A 21020-nucleotide genomic window follows, 5' to 3' on the forward strand; every position below is an offset into this window, starting at 1 on the left:
GACGGGTTGTGAAATTAAAAATGAAAATCGCTTATTGTCACGAGTAGGCTTCAATGAAGTTACTGTGAAAAGCCCCTAGTCGCCACATTCCGGCGCCTGTCCGGGGAGGCTGGTACGGGAATCGAACCGTGCTGCTGGCCTGCTTGGCCTGCTTTAAAAGCCAGTGATTTAGCCTGGTGAGCTAAACTAGCCCCTGTGATGTGGGAGCCCTGCAATGTGGGAGAGCAAAAATATCAGTCCACCTCTGCACTTTCAAGGTATTCCTTTGGCTGCTTGATAGGCTTTCAGCTGATTGGATGGTTTTCTTTTGGAAAGCTATCTCCACAACAGCTGCTAGCTGTTGCTTTAGAAGTAAAGAGAAAGCTTGGCTGTCCCATCATTACAAACCCAAAGTCTATTTCTCAATAAGGTGGGTGGCTGGGTTTAATATACACCTTAGGCTGGATTCTCCGTTTGTGCGGCTATGTGCCGGCGCCGGCGTGGGAACTGTGGTGTTTTATGACGCCAAAATCTGCGGCGAACTTTCACTGATTCCGGGACCGGTGAGGGGCTAGCAGCGGCGCCCGGTAAAACCAGCGGCTCCCGTACCAAAAACAGCCGGAGTATGGCCGGGTCTGCGGCCACGCATGCGCACGGCAACGTTCTGCAGCGGTCGTGCTGTACAACATGGCGTCGGCCATGCGCTGACCCAACCTGCCAAACATGGAGCCACAGGCCAACCCCTGGCAAACCCCCACCAATCCCCCCAGCCCTCGCGGTAGCTCCTCCGGCCAGCAGCACGGCTCTGGCCAACAGACACAGTCTGCGGCCGCCACACCGGCTTCCCGACTGTCTGGACCACATGGCAACCGCGCAGTCAGGAACTCGGCCCATCAGGGGCGGCGCACGGGGCAGGGCCTTCCGGTGATGCGCCAGCACCGTTCCAATGGCGTGCAGTGCGCAAAGCGATGACGCCATTTTGGAGGTGACGGCGACTCGGAAACCGGCCTCAAACTGGCGCCGCCCAAATCAACACCGGTGTCAGGCAGCGTAGAATCCCGCCCCTTGTTTGCTGTGAATTTTAAACCTGATGCGACCATCAATTCATGCGAAACAAGGAGTTGAAGTAAACTTTGATCGACCAGAACAGTGCCTGCCTGCGACTGCTCTGCTACTGATAGTCGCCTACAGAGCTACTGCTCTTTATATCTCCCCTCAAGGAGAGGAGCCAGGGGCAGAGCCCACAAAGGCACCAACATGATACATTACAGGTAATACCTTACAATGGTCCATAGGTGGAGCCCTCATGGGCAACAGCGTGGTACAGTTACATACACGGGGAATGGTTAATGCGATACGTTCACCACAAAACCTTGAGGGCTGGATTCTCCGCCGGTGGGACAGAGAGTTTGAGACAATCAATGGGTGAATTTTTCGCTGGTGGGATTGTTCATTCCACCAACAGATCACCCCTGCCCTTGGGTTCCCCTGCCATAATGGGAAAATTCCATTGGCCGGCAGCTGGAATAGTGAATCGGGTGGGCAACGGGCAGAAAAGGTTGGCACATCATCACCTGTGACAGCTGTAGGTTGGCCGGGCCCTTCCAGGCCCATCCAGAGGCAGAGGGTGAGAGACGCAGCAGGCCGCCTCCACGTCTGATATGGTGTCTGGGGTAACATCTAGAAGGAGTGCTAAGGCAAGGAAAATTAGAAAGTTAGACACCACTTAAGTTGGAACACAAGTGACAATTCGGGGTCAAGCATAAGAATGTAAGGTGTAAGGGAAGGATTGTGGTTGGGTGTAGAGGCTGTGCCAGGTGGGGGTTGTGGAAAAATGGGGGAGGTGGTTTGGAAGATGGCATGGGGCAAGGACCCCAGGACACTTGAACATTCCACCTGGGGTCACCCTCAGGGAACACGGCCAGAAGTGTGACGCCGCCTTGTATGACACCCTACCCAGCGAATGACCCGTCACCGCTCACCATCTCCAGATTCGTCGCAACCCATGTAAGTGAGATGCTCTGTGGCCCCTGTCCTGTTTCCCACAGTTGGGTCCACTGTGGGTTTCCTCACTGAGTGGGCCATGTGTAACCCCTCCAGCAGGGTGGCACCTGCAGGATTGTGCGGTTGAGAAGGTGACCTTGTGCCACCAATCACCTCCATGCTTAGAGGCATGTATGTGGGCAGGTGCTACAGATGGGGGTGAGGCAGGGAATTGTGTGTGTGCTGGGAGCTTAGTTGCAGCGTGATGTGGGTCCTGGGTATGACACACAAGTTGTGACAACCTGACCAGGGGCAGGCTGGATAGGAGCGGGGGGGGGGTACAATGAATAAGCAAGGTATGGAGACAGTTGTTGGTCCTGAGAGGTGGATTAGCTCATAGTGTCATTGGTGAGGCCTCTGCCCTAAGAGGGACAGTGTGCCAGGGAGGGTGCCAAATGCCACGCTACATGTGTCCTTTATTTGGGGTGAGCTCTGCTGATCCCCTGCTTCCCCTCCAGTGGGGCAGCGCTTCTGATGAGTGTCAGCACCCGGTATGCCACTGATTGAGCTTGGCCACACCCATCCCATTGATCATACCGCTGGGGTATGAGGGTGACATGGGTGGGCTTCCCGATGACCAGAGGCTCTCTGGACATTTACAGGACACCCTGTGTGTGCAGTCAGGGGCCTGTAAGTAGGACCAAAGGGGTGCATTTAAAACACATATTGCAGCAATGGCAGTCTGAGCTGGGCCAGCCCCGTACCGAGAGAAATTTAACTCATGTCCCCGGAGAGAACTGGGGGCGGAAGTCTCCCGTTTCGCGACAAAGTGCTGTGGCAGGGGTCCCCACTGTGGAGGCTGGTGGGTAAACACAGCAAATCAGCCGGCCCAACCTAATTAATAACAGGATGTTTCACAGTGTGTTCCATGGCGGGGCAGGCTGGAAAGCGTGAAGTTCAACGTCGTGTCCGGGTGCCATACTGAAAAGACATCCAACATCACAGATGTTAAAGAACTATATAACCCACTATTAAAGAAAAAAGGTTGGCCTCTTGAAAATGAAGATATATCTCTGGGAGCTCTCTCAGACGAGAAGATGGACTTCCTGAGAATGGTAATGGATCTCCTGGAACATTTTGAGGCTGGAAGATGGACTTCTTCCAGGACACTAAATGCGAAAGATCCACCTGCAGATCGTCTCCCCACCCCACTGTCGCGGGTGTTCCAGGGTCCAGGGTGGCAGGCCGCCTCCATCCTAAACTCCTTAAGGCAGCCCCAGGCATTGTTCAGATGAGTCCCGACATCTGCTTCCCCACGTAGTTCCCAATATGTGTCCCACTGGCGTGTTTCCTGTCAGCATCGCGGAGAATCTGGTGTGTTTGGGGGTGTGGGGGTATGGGGGGAGGGGGGGGGGGGGGGGCGGTGGGAGGGGGGAGGTGTCATCTGCATCCTGTTAATATGCTGCAACTGAGGTTCACGCTCACGAATTCCGTCCTGCCTTTCGGGATTCCTAGTCCAGGGACATTGCCACATGCCACCATCTCCTGTATGCATGTTCTTATGTTTGAATGGGGTGATTTTACTTACTTATTTTGAGCAATTTAATCAAAGCTCTGTTCTGATCATAATATGCCTATGTTTTGCAACAGAATTGCACAGAAACAGTGCTGTGTCTCATATATGGAGGAACGTAGCTGCTTAGTTGGTATTAACTTTGCAAAAGAAAATGAAGACTGCTATGCAAATCCGAATGACGTTTGTGGAGCGGACATTTTTACGGCAAGTATTTCACAGCATCTTACCTTCCTCACAAAATATTGTTTCTTTAGTTCTGAGATCTGACTTTGATTTCAACCCAGATTGAGATTGAAATGAAACTCACTTCTTTTTGCCTCCTGTCTTCAAATCGGCAGATAACATTGAACATTATTCAAAACAAATTAATATTACATTGGCCATCTCGCTCAGAAAGGCCACAAGGATAAAAGGTATGGGGAATAAGGCTGGGATAAAGGAGACTAATTGGGCGTCAGTCCGATTACTAATCTGATTCCAGAGCTATAGAAATCTTATATTGATACGCACCTGGAATCATTTTAATCAACTTGAAAATTAAGGTTCACTTGCTCCTGTAAAGTTTTATTACTTAATATTTCCTCGAGTTAGATTATGGTCAGGATGTGAAAAAGGCAGGGCTTCTAACAACCTGGATGACCTGATAGAGGTCCACAAGATTATGAGGGGCATGGATAGACTGAATGGGCAGGCATTCTTTCCCAGGGTGGAGGGGTCAGTCACCAGGGGCATAGGTTTAAGGTCCGTCGGGCAAAGTTTAGAGAAGATGTGCGAGGCAGGTTTTTTACACAGAGAGTGGTGAGTGCCTGGAATGCGTTGCCGGGGCAGGTAGTGGAAGCAGATACATTAATGGTGTTCAAAAGGCATCTTGACAGGTGTGTTTTTCGGCGACGGAGTCAATGGGATCTACCGGTCCCGGGATTTCCCGTTGACTGCACCCCTCATCGCTGGGAAACCCATGCACAGGTATGGGACTGGAGTGAGATAAGAAGTTAAGATGACAGAGGCTTTCTGACTGCATTCTCATCCCTATTACTGGAATTCATGCCCCCTGCGACCGAGGGGAGGGAGCCTAATTTAAATGTTGAAGTTGCGCTCTGGTTTCCCATGTGTTGGGTCAGATGATTGGTCACCTGTCTCAGCCCGCACACCAACACCCTGAGTTAAAATTAGCGCTTCACAAACAAATGCACTGCACCTGTAACACTTTCTAAGCAGCAGTCTGTTGTCATAAATACCTGAAAGTTGTTCATAATAGCTGAGGACCCATATTAAATGCTTAACAAAAAAACAAATCTTCAGCTGTCCAAGGAATGCAGCATTTCTTTGTACACCTCCTTATAAGAGGCATTGGCAGAGAGGGTTCACAGCTACCTTATAATTAATAATGAGGAGGTGGCACAGTGGTGCAGTGGTTAGCACTGCTGCCTCATGACTCTGAGGACCCAGCTTTGATCTCCGCCCCAGGCCACTGTCCGTGTGGAGTTTGCACATTCTCCCTGTGTCTGCGTGGGTCCCACCCCCACAACTCAGAGACATGCAGAGCAGCTGGATTGACCACGCAAAGACCATAAGGCCATAAGGCAAGGGAGCAGAATTAGGCCACTCGACCCATCGAGTCTGCTCCGCCATTCAATCATCGCTGATATTTTTCTCATCCCATTTACCTTCCTTTTCCCCATAACCCCTGATCCCCTTATTAATCAAGAACCAATCTATCTCTAAATTGCCCCTTAATTTGAAAAACTATGTCTGTGTACTCTAAATTTAAAATAACAAACAATTAACAGTGAGGTTCTCCATTCAAACAAACTTACCCACTAAACATAAGCCTAGAAATTGGGCAAGGCAAAAGGCAGGTGTCAAAATGCACCACACATGGGCTTAATCCTTGCCAGGAGGACTAGGCCCAAGAATACAAGGGACGCGATTCAGCAGCCTTGTCACTCCCGACTTGGTGTCGGGACGAGGCTGTTGAATCTCACAAGAGGCTCCTCGCGGAATCTCGTGAGGCATCACAATCTGGATCTCGTTCTCGCTGAGCGAGATCCAGGTATGCAGATTTAATGGCTCATTTAAATATGCGCTTGCCAAATTCACCTGGTGATCGGCACTCAATGGCCAGGGCTGGGGGTTTCCCAGGCCATTCGGGACGCCCTGAGGACTCAATCTTGGACGGATGAGGGAGGAGCTACAAAAACAGCCGGGGGAGAGGGGTACCTGAAATGGGGGGAAAGATCGGTGCAGCCGATAAAAATGGCGCCCCGATAGGAAATCCCTCGAAGTACGGCCTCGGCTGGGAGAATCTCCCCACGGCCAATTGAAACGGCAAAGTGCTGTTGAATAACGGGAGGTTGCCCAGTGCTGCAGGTGCCAAGAAACACCCCGCTAAATGTGTCATTCAGCGGACTTTAATCCAAGTCTTCTGAATTACGGACAAGATATAGCAAGAGTAGGCCATATGGCCCATTGAGCCTGTTCCGTCATTCATTATGATCATGGCTGAACTTGGGATTCAACTCCATTTTCCTAATTGCTCCCCATATCCTTTATTCTCCAAGACAAAAAAATCTGTCTATTCCTGTCTTAAATGTATTCAACGATGGGTCATCCTATTCCTCTGAGTGAAGACATTTACCTCATCTCCTAAATAATCGGCCCCTAATCCTGGGACTGAGGCCCCATGTTTCAGCCATTCTAGCCAGTGTAAACAATCTCTGTGCCAAACCCACCCAGACACTTCAGAATTATGTGGGTTTCAATGAGATTGTCTCTCATTCTTTTAAACACCACAAAATGTGAACCCAATTTACTTAGTATCTCATCATAAGCCAACCCCTTCATTTCAGGGACTTATTTACTGAGCCTGCACCTCCAATGAAAGTGTACCGTTTCTTAATAGTGGAGACAAAAACTGCGCATAATTGCGGCAAATTTGTCCTGCGTTCATCACGAGTGTAAACGCGACATGGGCTCAAAATGCCGTAAGACTCGGAAATCGGAATCTTGCCGACGAGGTCTTGTTTTCCGATTCTCCCCACCCTCTCCCCCACACCCACGGGCGACGTAATGAGGTTCTTGTCCAGGAAGGTCAGGAATCTCATTTCAATAAATTGATATGTAGATAGCGGATTTCCCTTCATGTTGTCCCCACCACCTTAATTGGAATTCCCCCATGTCGGCGATGTTTACAACGGCTTTTTAAAAATTAAAACCAGGTGATGTGAACCCGTCGGGGGCACACGGGTAAATAAAGTACCCCCAGGGGGAGAGGGGCGTGCCTGCTCACCACTCCCAACATGTTGGCGCTGCCTCCTGGGGAAGTCCATTGGGGGGGAGACGCGGGGGTACCCCTTATTGGTGGGGGTTGGGTCCCCTCCTGCCTGCGATGGGGGTTTCCCTCATTTTTGTGGTGGGCTTCCACTTGTGCATGTGGGAGGGGTCCCCATGTCTGTAGGGTGCTTTTCCGTGTGCGCACTTGGGGGGGGGGGGGGGGGTCAGGGTTCTTGTATTTTTTGTTGAAGATTGGAGTTTGGGATTCCCCCCAGCTGCCGGCTTTTTCCGGCCCCGCACTGTCAGTGTGATGGTGTGAGCCACAGCTCCAGATCTTTGCTGCACAGAGTGCTAGATTAGCTGGAGGTACGAGCCAACTACAGCCTGCGAGCTGCACTCCGGTTTTCCCACCTCAGCCAGCACTCTGGACAGAGAATGGAAACTTCTGCTCAATGTGCTCTCATCAAAATCTTGTACAATTGTAGGAAGACTTCCTTATTCTTGTGTTCCAATTCCTTTGCACTAAAGGCCAACATGCAATTTCTCTTCATAATTACTTGCTGCACCTGCATGCCAATATTCTGCGTTTAAAATTGTCCAGCACCTGAGGTGTCTCAATAGAACTAAATTGGCCCTTGAACAGCTGGGACCTGTGTACACCATGCTTGATTTACCCATTTCATCTGGCAAGTTGTAAGTGGGGTCCTATGATAGGATTAGCACCTGATATGCATCTTTAAACAGCCCTCAGGGTGTCCAGATTCTCAAAAGTCAAAACCGGGACACATTGGCACTGGTCTCCTGCTCTCCCCCACTCATCTCCAACTCCTCCCCACCCCTCCACCCCAACACCGCCCCTTGCTGACCTTTGACTCTCCCCCCACTCTCCTCTGGCTTTGCTCCGCTCTCCCCTGATGACTGTGGTGATATGCACTCCTTTCCCCCATTGGCCTCCTCCACTGGTTGGTCAATCAGCACATTCTGATAGAATAGCTCATCAGAACAAATAAAGGCATCAAAATTCTGTCCCATCGACAACCAGTCCATTCTGGGGGGGGGAACAATTTGCGGCTCTGGATGCCGATGAGAAGGATTTCTGCCCCCTGCGGGAGCACCCAGCGCAGCCGCGTAGCATCCAGTGGGTGGACAACATTCCAATTCGCAGGGAGCAGCTGAGAGCGTTCTCTTAGGGTTTGCCAACAGTAAATGGACCCTGAGGTAAAAGGGAGGGGAGCGGAAATGAAGAAAATGGATGCTGATGTGAAAAGGCGAAATGTTGACGGAAATCTGGTCTGGCTCATGTAAAGAGGAAAAAGCTGCACACTGGGGCATCTGGTCACCATATCATGCCTGTTTCGGATGGGAATGCTGGGCACCCATTTGAAGGCCAGCTGTCGGAAAATTAAAATAAACTAAAAAGATGTCTCCATCAAATATCGGTTTAGCAGTGCAATGATTCATTTCTATCTGCTTTTCTCCAACTCTCCTTACAGAAATGCTGCGACTGCTGTATGTTAGGAATTATATTTCGGAGCCAGTATGGAATATGTGAAGAAAAGCCAAGTCTAGGCTATCCTTGCAGTCAAGCGTATTTCAGCTGCTGTGAGTGGGCTGAAGATATTACTCACTTTCCAGTAAAAAGATGGCTCAAACCAAAGCCACGACCAGAGCCGCCTCTTGTTCCAGACCAAGGTGCAGTATAGTTTTGTCATTACATTTCTCCGATAGCAAACAAAGTCAGCACAGTATCATTTTAGATATTAAATGTCAGCCTTCAAGAGATGGAGACGTTGTGGACTGCAAAATACTTTGGGGAGATGTTTGACTGCCAGTTGCCTATTCCTCACCTGACAAAGTGGATTGGCCATGCTAAATTGCCGTTAGTGTCCAAAATTGCCCTTAGTGTTGGGTGGGGTTACTGGGTTATGGGGATAGGGTGGGGTTGTGGGCTTGGGTAGGGTGCTCCTTCCAAGAGCCGGTGCAGACTCGATGGGCCGAATGGTCTCCTTCTGCAGTGTAAATTCTATGAAAGTGAGCAATTGTTAGTTGAAAAATCACTGGGGAACCGTTGTGTCCATTTCCCAGCCTGAGGCAACTTTCAGACATGCCTTTAAATGGGTCCCAGCATTCTCACCCCCAAAAATATACAAATCAGAGTCCTGGTCCTATTCTAAGGGCTTGATTTTCACTGAGTTGGGAAGACTCTACAGGGCTTTAAAAGTGACGGGCGGATCCGGAGTGGAACTCTCTCTCTCATTTCCAATCGATCCAAATTTTGCCAGTCGGGAAAGAGAGCGGTCATGATTCATGCAAGGGAAAAGCCAGAGCTTAGCCAGGCCATTTGAACATGGTGCTGAATTAAAATAGACCCATTTTGGCTGCTGCAAGCACCTTAACCTACAGATTGGGAGTCACAAATTGATGGAATAGACTCTTGAAGGGTGGATAAGCTCTGTACAACTGTTATGATCTGAAGTTTTTTGAATGTCCCTCTCTTCAAACTAAAAATACCTTCTGCTGGACTGATTTGATTGACAGTGGTAGGTTAAAAAAAACACCTATCCTTGCAGTTACATTGGAGCTCTTTGTTGACATTTCCCAAGGGCTATGATTATGTCATTATGAATGTTTGGCTGGGTTTCAAAAGCTACAAAATGTTCTGAATTCATAGTTTTATTGACACTTTAAATAATCTATTGAAGGATTATATTGATGCAGGATCTGAACAGATTTTTTTTTCTACAACTAATTGAGGAAACCGACTTGAGGAAATTTGAATTGGCTTTAGAAATGGGAGGTTTTTTTTGCTATCAAGTATGGAGGAGTGAAAGCTATTTGTTCTTTCAACCTCACATGGTTCTAAGGTCTGTCCATAGTGGATACTGGGTGAGTCGCAATGAGGTTGGCATGGAGGGTGTGAGGAGCCATGGGTGTTGGGTGGGGGGCATGAGGTGGCATGTTGGGCATGAGAGGCCATGGGGGACTGGGTGGGTGAAGGGATATGAATGGTTGAGGACTGGAAAGCCTAAAGTCTTCTGAAACAACTGGGACAAAGTGTCCAGAAAATCAAATTGGACTCTCTAATTAACCTGCCACTGCCCTAGCCCACCACCGTGGCTGCCCACATTCTTCTTCCAGAGTTGGCGATCTCAGCTCTATCCCGCACTCCCATCCCAGAATGGAAAATCATGGGTTTTGGAATACTTTTTACCGAGGCAGGTCAGGAGACTGGGGAATTTCCCCGACTCAAGCTCGCCACACGGTAGTCAAGTTCTGGCCTGAAGACTGTGTTTGCAACTTTCAAGGTCGAATGTGCTGTGCTTGCGTACCCAAGACCTCCTGAAGCCTGGCTCATATTTCCCAAAGGCCCACTGGAGACCTGACTGCCGAAAGAATCACTGGGTGGACACACACAAAGAACCCCTCGCGTGCTGTTGACCTAAACTCGAATCACTTTAACTCAGTCTCCCACACTAACATCACCCCCCCACCTGCCTCGCTGCCAAACCCCGCCCCTCCCAAAACCCCACCGGAAGTTATTCCTATCTCGAATAGGACTTACTCTACCAGCCACTAAGATGCAGTAGATGGACTGTTTTCCTTTTAAGGAAACTGGTGATCTATGATCTTTGACACCTGCAGTTTGCTGAGAAAATGTTAATGAGGATGTGAAACCATAAAGTTCCTCGAGAATTCCGACTCTTGCACTGTTGCCATGGTAATCACTCGGTGCCCAACCTGAAACCTCCCTCAAAGACCATCACAAACTCCCCTCTACCAGCAAATGTAGTCTATTCCATTCGGGCCTCCTAACTCACTCTTGTATTAATTATTGTTGAAAATGGCACCTGAGATTTGCTATTGTGATCTTTTTAACCAAAATAAAGTTGAACCTGAATAAATTTGAAAACATTAACTTTGAACAAGGTAGAAAGTTGGTGGAATCTAGAAACCGCTGCCTGCAAAGGTAATAGAGAATGATATCTGTAATAATTATAACAGGGAGTTACAGGGAAAGCTACCAGAGGATAAGGTTATGGACAAGAGTGGGGATTTCTAACAGCCAGGACAGGATGATGAGTTTGATAGTCTCCTACCATGTTCTTAAGTTTTTATAATTCTGTGATAACAGAATGCACCAAAGAGATTTGGCCAGAATTTGTGGGCCCCAGCAAAGTTGGGAACAGAGGTGGACAAGGTGGCACCGGCTGTTTTAGGGGTTGGTGGATGAGTTTGGGATCTGGCAAGGTCACTCGCCTCCATGAAGCAGGTAGCCATTTTGACTCATTGTCAAAGGTAGGTGGAGATCGTCTGAGGTCTTCTAGACAGCCTCCAGTTTCCCGACGATATGCTGGTCGGTTCAACTGCTTGGAGGAGGGCACCTCGTGGTAGGCCGGGATGCCAGTATTCCAGGCAAGCCTACAGGCCCTCCCTACCCCGGCCAAGGTATGGAATCAACCAAAGGCTGCCCTGTAGATGGATTCCCCTCCAACACCACTTCCCCGCCCAACCTCACATTTGTTACCTGGCAGTTTTAAAAACATTTTAAAATTTAATTTAAAGAAGTTGACTAGACGGTGCCTTCATGTTGAGGCATCTTCTCAGTTTTTGCTTCTCTGGAGCTGGAAGACCTGATTGTCCCTCCAGCTTTGAGAGTCAGCCTGCCATCATTAATTGGACAAGGAACCTGTGTCCATGGCAACTAAGGGGATGCCTCTGTCAAAATCCCAATGAGTAACGGCCCCACCCCCCACCCAGGGGAATATTTGGGATCAGGAAACAGTTCCGGCTCATGTTTCCCCCAGCCAAGGTGAACATTCAGCTCCTGATATCTAAATACAGCTTTAATTGCAGAGTGACGCGACAGGCACTTAATTACAAGTACAAGAAATGTGTAATGCAGGCCTGACTCATTGACGATTTGTTTTTCCATAAGCTATTTGAAGGTTTTTGTCTGTCTGCTAACCTGTCAACACTGAAAAATAAGCAAGCAAATTAAAATGCTTTTTGAAATGTTCCGCCCACTAGCCAACACGACTTTCAGTCAGGCGTCAATAACTGACGCTGGTGCATTGTGTAATTTTCATGTATCTGCACACACTGTCCAGTATTGGTTATCCCGTTGACAAAACTGGTAGTTCAAGGGACGCCTGGAGGCTACGACCCAGGCAACCAAAGGAACAGCCCTCGCGTTGATCTGTTTCTATGGGGCAATGAACAGTGTACTTTCCAAAAAGTCTTCCCACGCCACCGGCAGCCTTGCAGCGGCAACCAATGCCTTGGCATTCCCCCATCGCTGTTTAAGGTTTGACGACTAGTTCTGCGGACCAGTCACTGTAGTTGCCTGTGTCCCGCCCTCCCTCAGCACCACCAATTCTCTCCTGCACACTCGCAACCCCCTTCCACCACCGTTGCCCTGCCCCCCACCCCCCCCAACCCACCCACCCACAATCCCCGATCGGTGGGTAAACAATGAGTACTTGTTGATCAGTGAGAGTTTGCATTCATGAGGCCTGACCATGAAATTGGCTACGGTCTCTCACTAGGGCCAATTTCCGGGCTGTCCGATTGCTCGGCCCTCCTCCTCGATATGTACTCCATGTGAAAGAGTCAATCCTGTTATGCTTTTTGTTCACATTTTCAGTGATTATAATCGTGTATTTAAGTTAGTTTTGATAATTTGCGATAACATAATTGTTTTAGTCTGTGAAAGCTCACCACCGTTGAAAGCTAAAGCTTTCAGTCTACTGCATAAGTTGCTGGGGTGAAGATCGATACATGTGGTGATTGGCATACAGACCGATTGGCGTATGTTTGTACCCTGAAGTGTTGGAAAGGAGCAGTAAAGACTTTCATTGTTACACAGTAATTTACACTTAGAGGCCTGTGTTTCTGTGGAATATAGTACAACAGTTCATTTGTCATAGCTGGCACAGTGTAGGGCAATTTAAAATGTGGTCATGTTTCAATGTGCATACATTTGTACTCTTACAATGTGCTTTACAAAATTGGTAATCAGAAATGTATGCACTTCAGAAGTAGTTCAGTGAAAATAAATTGTTGATGAGTTATTAATGAACAGTATAATTAAATGAACATTTATCTTTACTTGCAACATTAGAGAGTGGCAGTGTATTTATGTCAGGCATTAAGCCATATCAAATTCTAAATGATTGCTTATCTGTTTTGCTTGTTCAGTTTTTTTAAGAGTAGATAGTTTGCAAACCCTATTTATAAATCGCGTGACTCAGGTATCCTTGATTCTATTTCCTGAGGTTGATGTACGATGTGAACTCTGCATAATGTTGCCTGTCCAATCCAGAATTAAAGGCATCAAGGATTCGAACAACAGCAATCAATAGCAGCAGGCGTGACATTGAGAGAAATGATGCTTGCAATTTGGTCCCAGCCTCAAGGGCTCTGCCACAGATTTGTGTGGAGTTGTCACCCACTCATCAATGCATTCATTCGTGAATTCCCCATACATTGCTGCAAGAATGTTAGTTTTGCTACTCTGCAGAACTAACAATGTATGGCACAGGCTGGGTGCACATTCACAAACGATTAGTGCTGGATCACGTGGTCCGGGGTGCACACTGTTGACATCAAATAAATCTACACAGGAACATCCCATGGTGCCCATGGCTAGAATTTAGGTTGGCTTGAGGGAGGATTCCCTCCATGTGTCAGATGTGGCAAGGTCCAGCAGTGCTATATGGTGCAGGCAGTATTAGAGGGCAGCTAACAGTCAACCACAGCACCAAAACCCGGAAGCAGGCTGTTGCAGTAAAAAGGCTTTGGAAATCCAATTTCGTAGGTGTGATTGATTCTACAAAATTAAAAAAGTAAATATGTTTTTCAAAATTTGAAATTTAAACTATTTTTAAGAAGTTCCATAATTTTAATCAGCCAAATTGTTAAAAAAAAACAGCATTTAAAAGGCTGATAAATCCAGCAAAGAAATTAATAGGTCTTGCTTTTTAACAAGATTTATCACACTTTTTAAAATTCCGGGCACTATTTAACAGTAAGAAAATCAGAGTCTGCTGTTGTACACGTTTAGCGGGGTGCTTCCTGGTGGCTGCAGTGCCAAGAAACACTCTGCTATTAAATGACACTTTGCTGTTTTTTTTCACCTTGACTGGGAATACCCCACCGAAGCCGCACTTACATCATTTCCTGCACTGACGAGCTCAGCTTGCCAGTGCAGGAAGTGTACATGTGGATCAGGGCGCCATTTTTAAAGGCAGGCTCGATCATTCAACCCCACTGCGGCCTACGAACACCCCCTCGCCCCACTGCACCCAACCTACCTCTCATGGGCTTCTTGAGCCCCCTCATCTCACCTCTTGAGGGCAAGGCATCCCAGGACCAACCTCTGGCATGGGCAACCTGGCGCCTGGGCACCATGGCTGTCCCAGGATGCCATGGTGGCACTGTCAGGGTACCTGGCTGGCAGTGTCAAGGGGCCTGGGTACCACCCTGCCCAAAGTCCTACACCCAGGGTCTCCAAAGGCCGAGGAGACCCCTCCAGGTGCCGTTACGACTGGTCTATGTTTTTGTGGACCAGGTGCTAGACGATGTCCGGTCAAGGCCTCGCTGTGGAGTCTGTTAGTTTGCGGGTCCCGGGAGAATACGGTGCAGACATATTAAAATGAGCCTAATGTCTCATTTAAATATGCTGACCTGGATCACACCCAGTGAGGGTGAGATTCAGATTGTGACGTCTCACAAAATTTCGGTAAATATTGTGAGGTCCTTTGAGCGCTGGATTCAATGGCCTTGCCCAACACCATATTGGACACGACAGCGGCATTAAATTGAGCCCTTCATGTTTGAAAAATTAATCGACTATAACGTCATAAGAATTCACACATTCAGAAGTGCCTCGTTATGCCTGGAAATAACAGGGCCGAAACGTTAAAGTATAATTGATATATCTAAATTGTTGGCAATTAGCCATGGCATGTTTGGAGGTGGAGATGGCATTTAATCAGGCAGGAGGGTGGCGTGCATGTACCCAATCGCTTTCCTGCCTCCGCCAACATTAAGTCCCGGGTGGAAAGGCCCATGATAGGACTTACTGCCCTCCCATCAATTGGGGTCCTCAAATGTACACTTAATGACCACCAAACGTTTTCATCCTCCAACTGCTTCAACAGGGTCCTGCTCCTCAATGGCTGAGGCCATCTCCTGGGCTATCTGGCTGCCATTGCAGTTAAGCAGATCTTACTAGGCCATAAATTCGTGCTGATGAGAGCACCAAGCCAGATCTTCTGGAGGACTGTAGGAGGAATGTTGCTGTATAAGACAAAGTGAGTCAAACTGCCTTGGATGACTGAAGGTCTTCGATGGGATCCCTCCTCTAAATGACAAGAGGAAACGTATGGTCATGCAGCAGCCCTGAAGACTGTACTTTTGAAGCCAACTCGTAAGGTTGCTTTCCTTGGGCACCTTGTTCATGAAGTTAGTTGGAAATACCAGGCATTTACAGCCACAGTTGAAGAGAAGAGTAAAGAAAAAAACAAGGTTCACTATGAGAAAAAGGAGAACATTTTAAAACTGAAGAAAGTAGCCGAGAAGAATGTTGAAATCAAAATGGCCGAGTACACTGCAGTTCTGGAACAATATGATGTTCTTGGCAGGAAAAGCTGGAGTTAAAAAAATAACTCAGCACTGGGAACATGTCAAGCTAAACTGTGCAGGTTGCTTGTGGCCTTGCATGGTGGGTGGAGTGTTCTCTCATTCAACAGCACTCACTGCTTGACCACTGCATCGGAAAGCAGGGGCCCAGCTGAGAGTCAACCACCTGCCCTTGTGGCTAATCTCCCTCGCCCCCTTTCCCTCATGAACGCTCGCACCGTGAAACCCCTCCCGCCATGATTTACCTCTGCTCCGGGTCACTCCTACATCCTGGGCCTCTGGTGGCTTACATTCCTGTAGCAGCCACCGCCTCCCTCGTGAGGGTGGTGAGCAAAAGACCTGCCGACCTCTGATTGGTTAGCAGCCCCAGGCGGGATTTCTGCCCCTGATGTCCTTGACCCTGGGGAAGGCCCACCAGTGGCCACTTTATTAGAAGCTGGCCTTCCCAGAGGTAGCAATGTGGCCTCTCCCAGGAACATCAGTCGGCAGGTGAGACCACCGACTCCTGTGTAAAATTCACTCCCCACCCCTGTTGTTCAGTCGCAATGTCATTCAGCAGTGACGAACACTTAACACATTGCCACTACTGGCCCTCTGTGTATGTTTTTGCTTATTAATCTCCCTTCTGTCGACAGTTCCTCTGAGGTAAAGGTCCCAGGGCCTCTGCAGCATAATATTTAGCAAGTCAGTATTGAGTAAAATCAGCTAGGGTGCAAAACAGACTGCAGTTACTGCCCATTTTGGTCCTGCAATGAAGTTGGAATTTCATCCCCGTTGTGTTGCTAAGGAGATGGGGGTTGGTGTGTGAGTCCTTGAATGCCGACACACTCACAGTGAAAGAATAAACTGAATCGGGCGGAGAATCAACTCCGACACCAAAATAGGGGCCGGCGCTAGTTTGACACCGATCAGCCATGCTCCGCCCCCTCCGAAATAGTGTAATTGTGTCGCATGCCGCGTGCCTTGCAACGGTGTTGGCGCGTCATCGGCCAGCCCTCCAACTATGCTCCGCCCCTGATGGGCTGAATTCCCGATGGCACGGGACATGTGTGGTCTGAGCCGTGCGGGAACCCGGCAGGGTGGCTGCGGATTGTTTCCAGTGCTCCCACACTTGGCCGGGATCTGTATCGCTGGACGAGGGGGGGGGGGGGAGGCGGGGGGGGGGAGGCTTCTGCAATGGCTGGGGGGCCTGGTGAGGATGGCCAAGGGGTGGGCTTTGGGTCACATATGGTGGGTCGGGACCGCGTACGGCCAGCGCCATGTTGTATGGCGCGGCCACTGAAGATTGTCCGCCATGCGCATGAGTGGCCAGTGACCCGGCCATTCTCCAGCCCTTTACGGTGCGGGAGCCGAAAATTTCACAGATCCCGGAAGCGGTGAGGATTCCACGCAGATTTCTTGGTCATAAAAGACCATACATGATCCGCTGGCGTCAGCACATAGCCGCTAAAATGGAGAATCCAGCCCAAAGTTTATCTTCCAAACTGAAACATTATTTTTTTAACATTGTTTTTAAATTTTATTTTATTTTTTTAAAATTTAGATTATCCAATTATTTTTTCCAATTAAGGGGGCAATTTAGTGTGGCCAATCCTCCTACTCTGCACATTTTTGGGTTGTGGGGGCGAAACCCACGCAGACACGGGGAGAATGTGCAAACTCCACTCGGACAGTGACCCAGAGCCGGGTCGAACCTGGGACCTCAGCGCCGTGAGGCAGCTGTGCTAACCACTAGGCCACCGTGCTGCCCCCCAAACTGAAACATAAATGAATTTCCTCATCCTATTTTCATGAGAGGAATTCTGAAATTTTCTCCTGTTTTTACATCTAAAGCTACTGAAATTAATTTTTCCCCAAATTCCTCCGAGGGTTGCTCATCTGCCTTCATTGCAGTATAAAAACCGACATAAAACAAACATGATAGTACAGCATCAATAGGCTAACAGCAAATTAACGGCTGCCTTTTGCCATGGTGCCTCACAGTTAGAAGCTCTTTCCGCGATTGCTTTGTTTCCTCTCCCAGTTTTATGCAGAACAGGGATATGTCCATTGGTAAGGTCATTCCAGACTTCAGGCTTTCTAAAGGCCGAGAGGCCATTCGAGTGCACTGAGAGTGACAGTACTTTGGTTAATGTCATCCAGGTTTCAGTAAGAATCATTACTTTCAAATGTGATGAAAATTGCTGTCAGACACCAGACGTTAGCTGCATTGAGGTCAGGTGACTCTGGACCACACAGAGATGACATTTATTGGAAATCTACACCGGCGCATTACTAATCCGCAAACACAGGAAACTTGTCTTGTACAGGCAGGGAGCAGATATGAAAGTGAGTTGAGAAAGATTGATGAAGACATATCACAAAGTTTTCAGGGCCTTGGGAGACCCAGTTAATGAAGGCATTGTGAATAACTTCAGGAGGCGAGCTAAGTGGCTTTACTTCACTGCTTGAGGGGCAGGAATGTTTCCCCCTGAGTTAGGTTACGGCCTGCTCCGGAGTGTTCTCACTCCAAATGAAAGCCAAGCCTATCATTTTTAAAAAAAAATTTAGAGTTCCCAATTCATTCTTTTCCAATTAAGGGGCAATTTAGCGTGTTTAATCCACCTACCCTGCACATCTTTGGGTTGTGGGGGCGAAACCCACGCAAACACAGGGAGAATGTGCAAACTCCACATGGACAGTGACCCAGAGCCGGGATCGAACCTGGGACCTCGGCGCCGTGAGGCAGCAATGCTAACCACTGTGCCACCGTGCTGCCCCTAAGCCTATCATTTAAGCTGACCTGTGGACAGACATCCTGCTAAAAAACTATGTTGGGCCTGAATTTTACATACCCCCGAAGGCGGGCTTTGAGGTCAGGGGGCTAGCTGGAGGAACCATGAAATTGCATGGATGGGATTCCCTCTGGGATCCCACCTGCCCTGACTCGGATGTGAGTTTACAGTGAGGCGGGCAGGGACTTGGACAGGAAGCCCACCCAACCCCTATTAAGGCCCTTCAGTGGCCAATGATTGCCCATTTTTCTTTCCAGCCTAAATTTTCAATAGAAAAAGGTAATAATCCATCATGAAACATAAGGCGCTGAAAATCCCCCCCCCCCCCCGTTCGCTGCAAATGGGAGTTGATTTTCCCAAAAGCAACATTCAAGTTCAAACAGATTGTTTGAAACTGAATGTTGCTGTTGGGAAAAGTGCCTCCCTTGTGCAGATATTCCAAGAACAGGCTAATTGACACTAAAGGCTGGACTTTTGGCTACAGAGACAGATAGCTCAAATCATAAAATTTGCCGACTATTTCGACACATCTTGGCAAAATGTGCCCCGAGTCATAAGATTTTCGCAAGGGTTGGGGGTCCTCAGAAGCAGAGCGTAGGTGGTCATGGGGGCGGGCAAGAGTGCTGAGTGCTTTTGTAATCAATCACTTGTAGCTCGGTAACTGCAGCCAGTTTCTTTTTACAGTTTTAAGAGCAGTGGATTATTTTTTTAAAGAAACAGTGAAACAGAACGTATCCACTCTTCAAGAACCTTTGCATTTACTCCATAACTTTGTGACCCCCCCACATTGTGGGTTAAGGCCCTTGCAACAACCAAATGGGGTCTGTTTGAACGCAGCACTAAGCTGAGGTGGCACAACTGAGTTTGGATTTCCCTTCCGTGTGAATTACACCCGTTCGTCTTTCCACTGCCAGCAAGAACGGGATCTGTCAGAAAGGGGTGGGACCACCGCACCCAGGTCCCACCTGCCATTTTTAAGGGTCTGTGGAGTTGGGTAGGCTCTGCACAAATCTGATCCTAATTCTATTCACATTTATTTTGTTGAATGGGTTTGATGAGACGCAGGCGATCGTCTTGGCTAGAGTTTCACCCCTGCAGTGAAGATGAAAAATTACCCCAATTTGTTACAGCAGAAGTTGAAAATAAATCACAAAGTAGCTGAAGAAATTGCATATATTTTCAAAATAGAGGATGCCAGCTTTTCTTTATGAGGAGATGGCCCATAATTTCAATTGGGAACACAAAATATCCTGTGACGTCAACCTGATGGGCTAAGTAATAACACAGATGGTCCTAGTTGGCAGGCTTGAAAAGAACACTGTGTTGGAAACAATACCGTGGCTCTGAAGCTGTCTTCAGGTGGAACTCAATGAAAGGGAGAGGAGAAAATATTCTTCTTGGCACGGGATTCTGAGAAAACCAGTGAAAAATGTTTTTTGATGTACATTGTAAAAAATCCTGCAGTAATCCAGCTCATTAACATGATTGTAATTGTACGTCGGATGACAGATCTGAGGAGCAAAAGTATACACAAGATTGGTTTTCTCAGTTTAGAAAGCCAGAAAAATGGAGAAACTATACATTTTAAGGGCTGTAAAGAAAACAATTAAAATCGAACCAGACCTTAGAAACATGTAGATGAAAGGCGGACAGGGCAACAGATACCCATGAGCGAGACCTAGCGGCCCCGTTCACCACAGGCGCAAATCTTGTTACGGCTGCGAAATTGTGATTTGAGATCTCCGGCCCGCTTCCTCCCCCCCCCCCCCCCGTACCCCGAAAGAGAGCCTCGATGACAGCATGGGGTGAGAGTAGGTGCCCCAATGCTTGGGGTAGATTGGGTGGGTGGGGGAGGGGGGGGGGGGGGGAAACTTGGTGTCCATGGAGGGCTCCAGATGTCTGTTGTTAGGGTGGGAGGAGGAGGTGGGGGGCTTAGATGTAACTTTGGGATTGGTCATCTCAGAATCCCAGCTTTGCCGGCGTGTTTAGGCCCTAACATCCAGCTGCCTGTGTGATCCTCGCCAGACTTGAAATTACAGTTTGAGAGTGCTGTTAAATCAGGCGACAAAGGGCATCTGTGAAGCCAACGAATTTTACACAGCTTTCCTAGCCTCATTCAGCAATCTGCAAGTTTGGGAAAATTCCGCTCCGTGACTCAGGATAATTTCTTACAGAATCATATTTATAATAATCTTTATAAACATATTGTCACAAGTAGGCTTGCTGCAATGAAGTTACTGGGAAAAGCCCCAAGATGCCACACTCCGGCGCCTGTTCGGGTCCACTGAGGGAAAATTCAGAATGTCCAATTTTAGGACTGTGGGAGGAAACCGGAGCACCCGGAGGAAACCCACGCATACACAGGGAGAATGTACAGTCTCCGCACAGACAGTGACCCAAGCCGGAAGCAAACCTGGGACATTGGCGCTATGAAGCAGCAGTGATATCCACTGTACTACTGTTCCTCCCATTTTCGCCTATTTTCTTGTTAAATACATTCAGTGACTCAGCCTCACCAACCTTTTGTGGCTTAGAATTCCACAGGTTCACCACCGTCTGAATGAAGATGGTTCTCCTCATCTCAGTCCCAAATGGCTGACTCTGTATATTGAAACTGTGACCCCCCTAGTCCTTAACCCTCCAGCCAGAGGAAACATCATCCCTGCATCCAGTCTGTCCACCCCTGTCAGAATTTTATACGTTTAAATTAGGTCCCCTCTCATTCTTCCAAATTCTAGTGAATACAGGCCAAGTCAACCACATTTCTCTTCATACGACTATCCTGTCATCTG

At 48.3% G+C, this 21020-nt stretch overlaps 1 protein-coding gene and 1 pseudogene across 5 annotated transcripts in view; both read left to right on the forward strand.

Annotated features, from left to right (window-relative positions):
- The window catches only part of fbln2 (fibulin 2), a 248158-nt gene that overhangs the window by 135150 nt on the left and 91988 nt on the right, over positions 1–21020 (forward strand). For all 5 annotated transcript variants that reach the window (XM_038812722.1, XM_038812724.1, XM_038812721.1 and 2 more), the window contains 2 exons: positions 3613–3742; positions 8305–8503. In XM_038812722.1, the coding sequence (XP_038668650.1) occupies positions 3613–3742; positions 8305–8503 (329 nt within the window). The remainder of the gene's footprint in view (positions 1–3612; positions 3743–8304; positions 8504–21020) is intronic.
- Positions 14882–15472, forward strand: LOC119973608 (annotated as a pseudogene).

Source organism: Scyliorhinus canicula, chromosome 11, assembly GCF_902713615.1.
Source record: "Scyliorhinus canicula chromosome 11, sScyCan1.1, whole genome shotgun sequence".
In the NCBI taxonomy this organism is placed as follows: domain Eukaryota; kingdom Metazoa; phylum Chordata; class Chondrichthyes; order Carcharhiniformes; family Scyliorhinidae; genus Scyliorhinus; species Scyliorhinus canicula.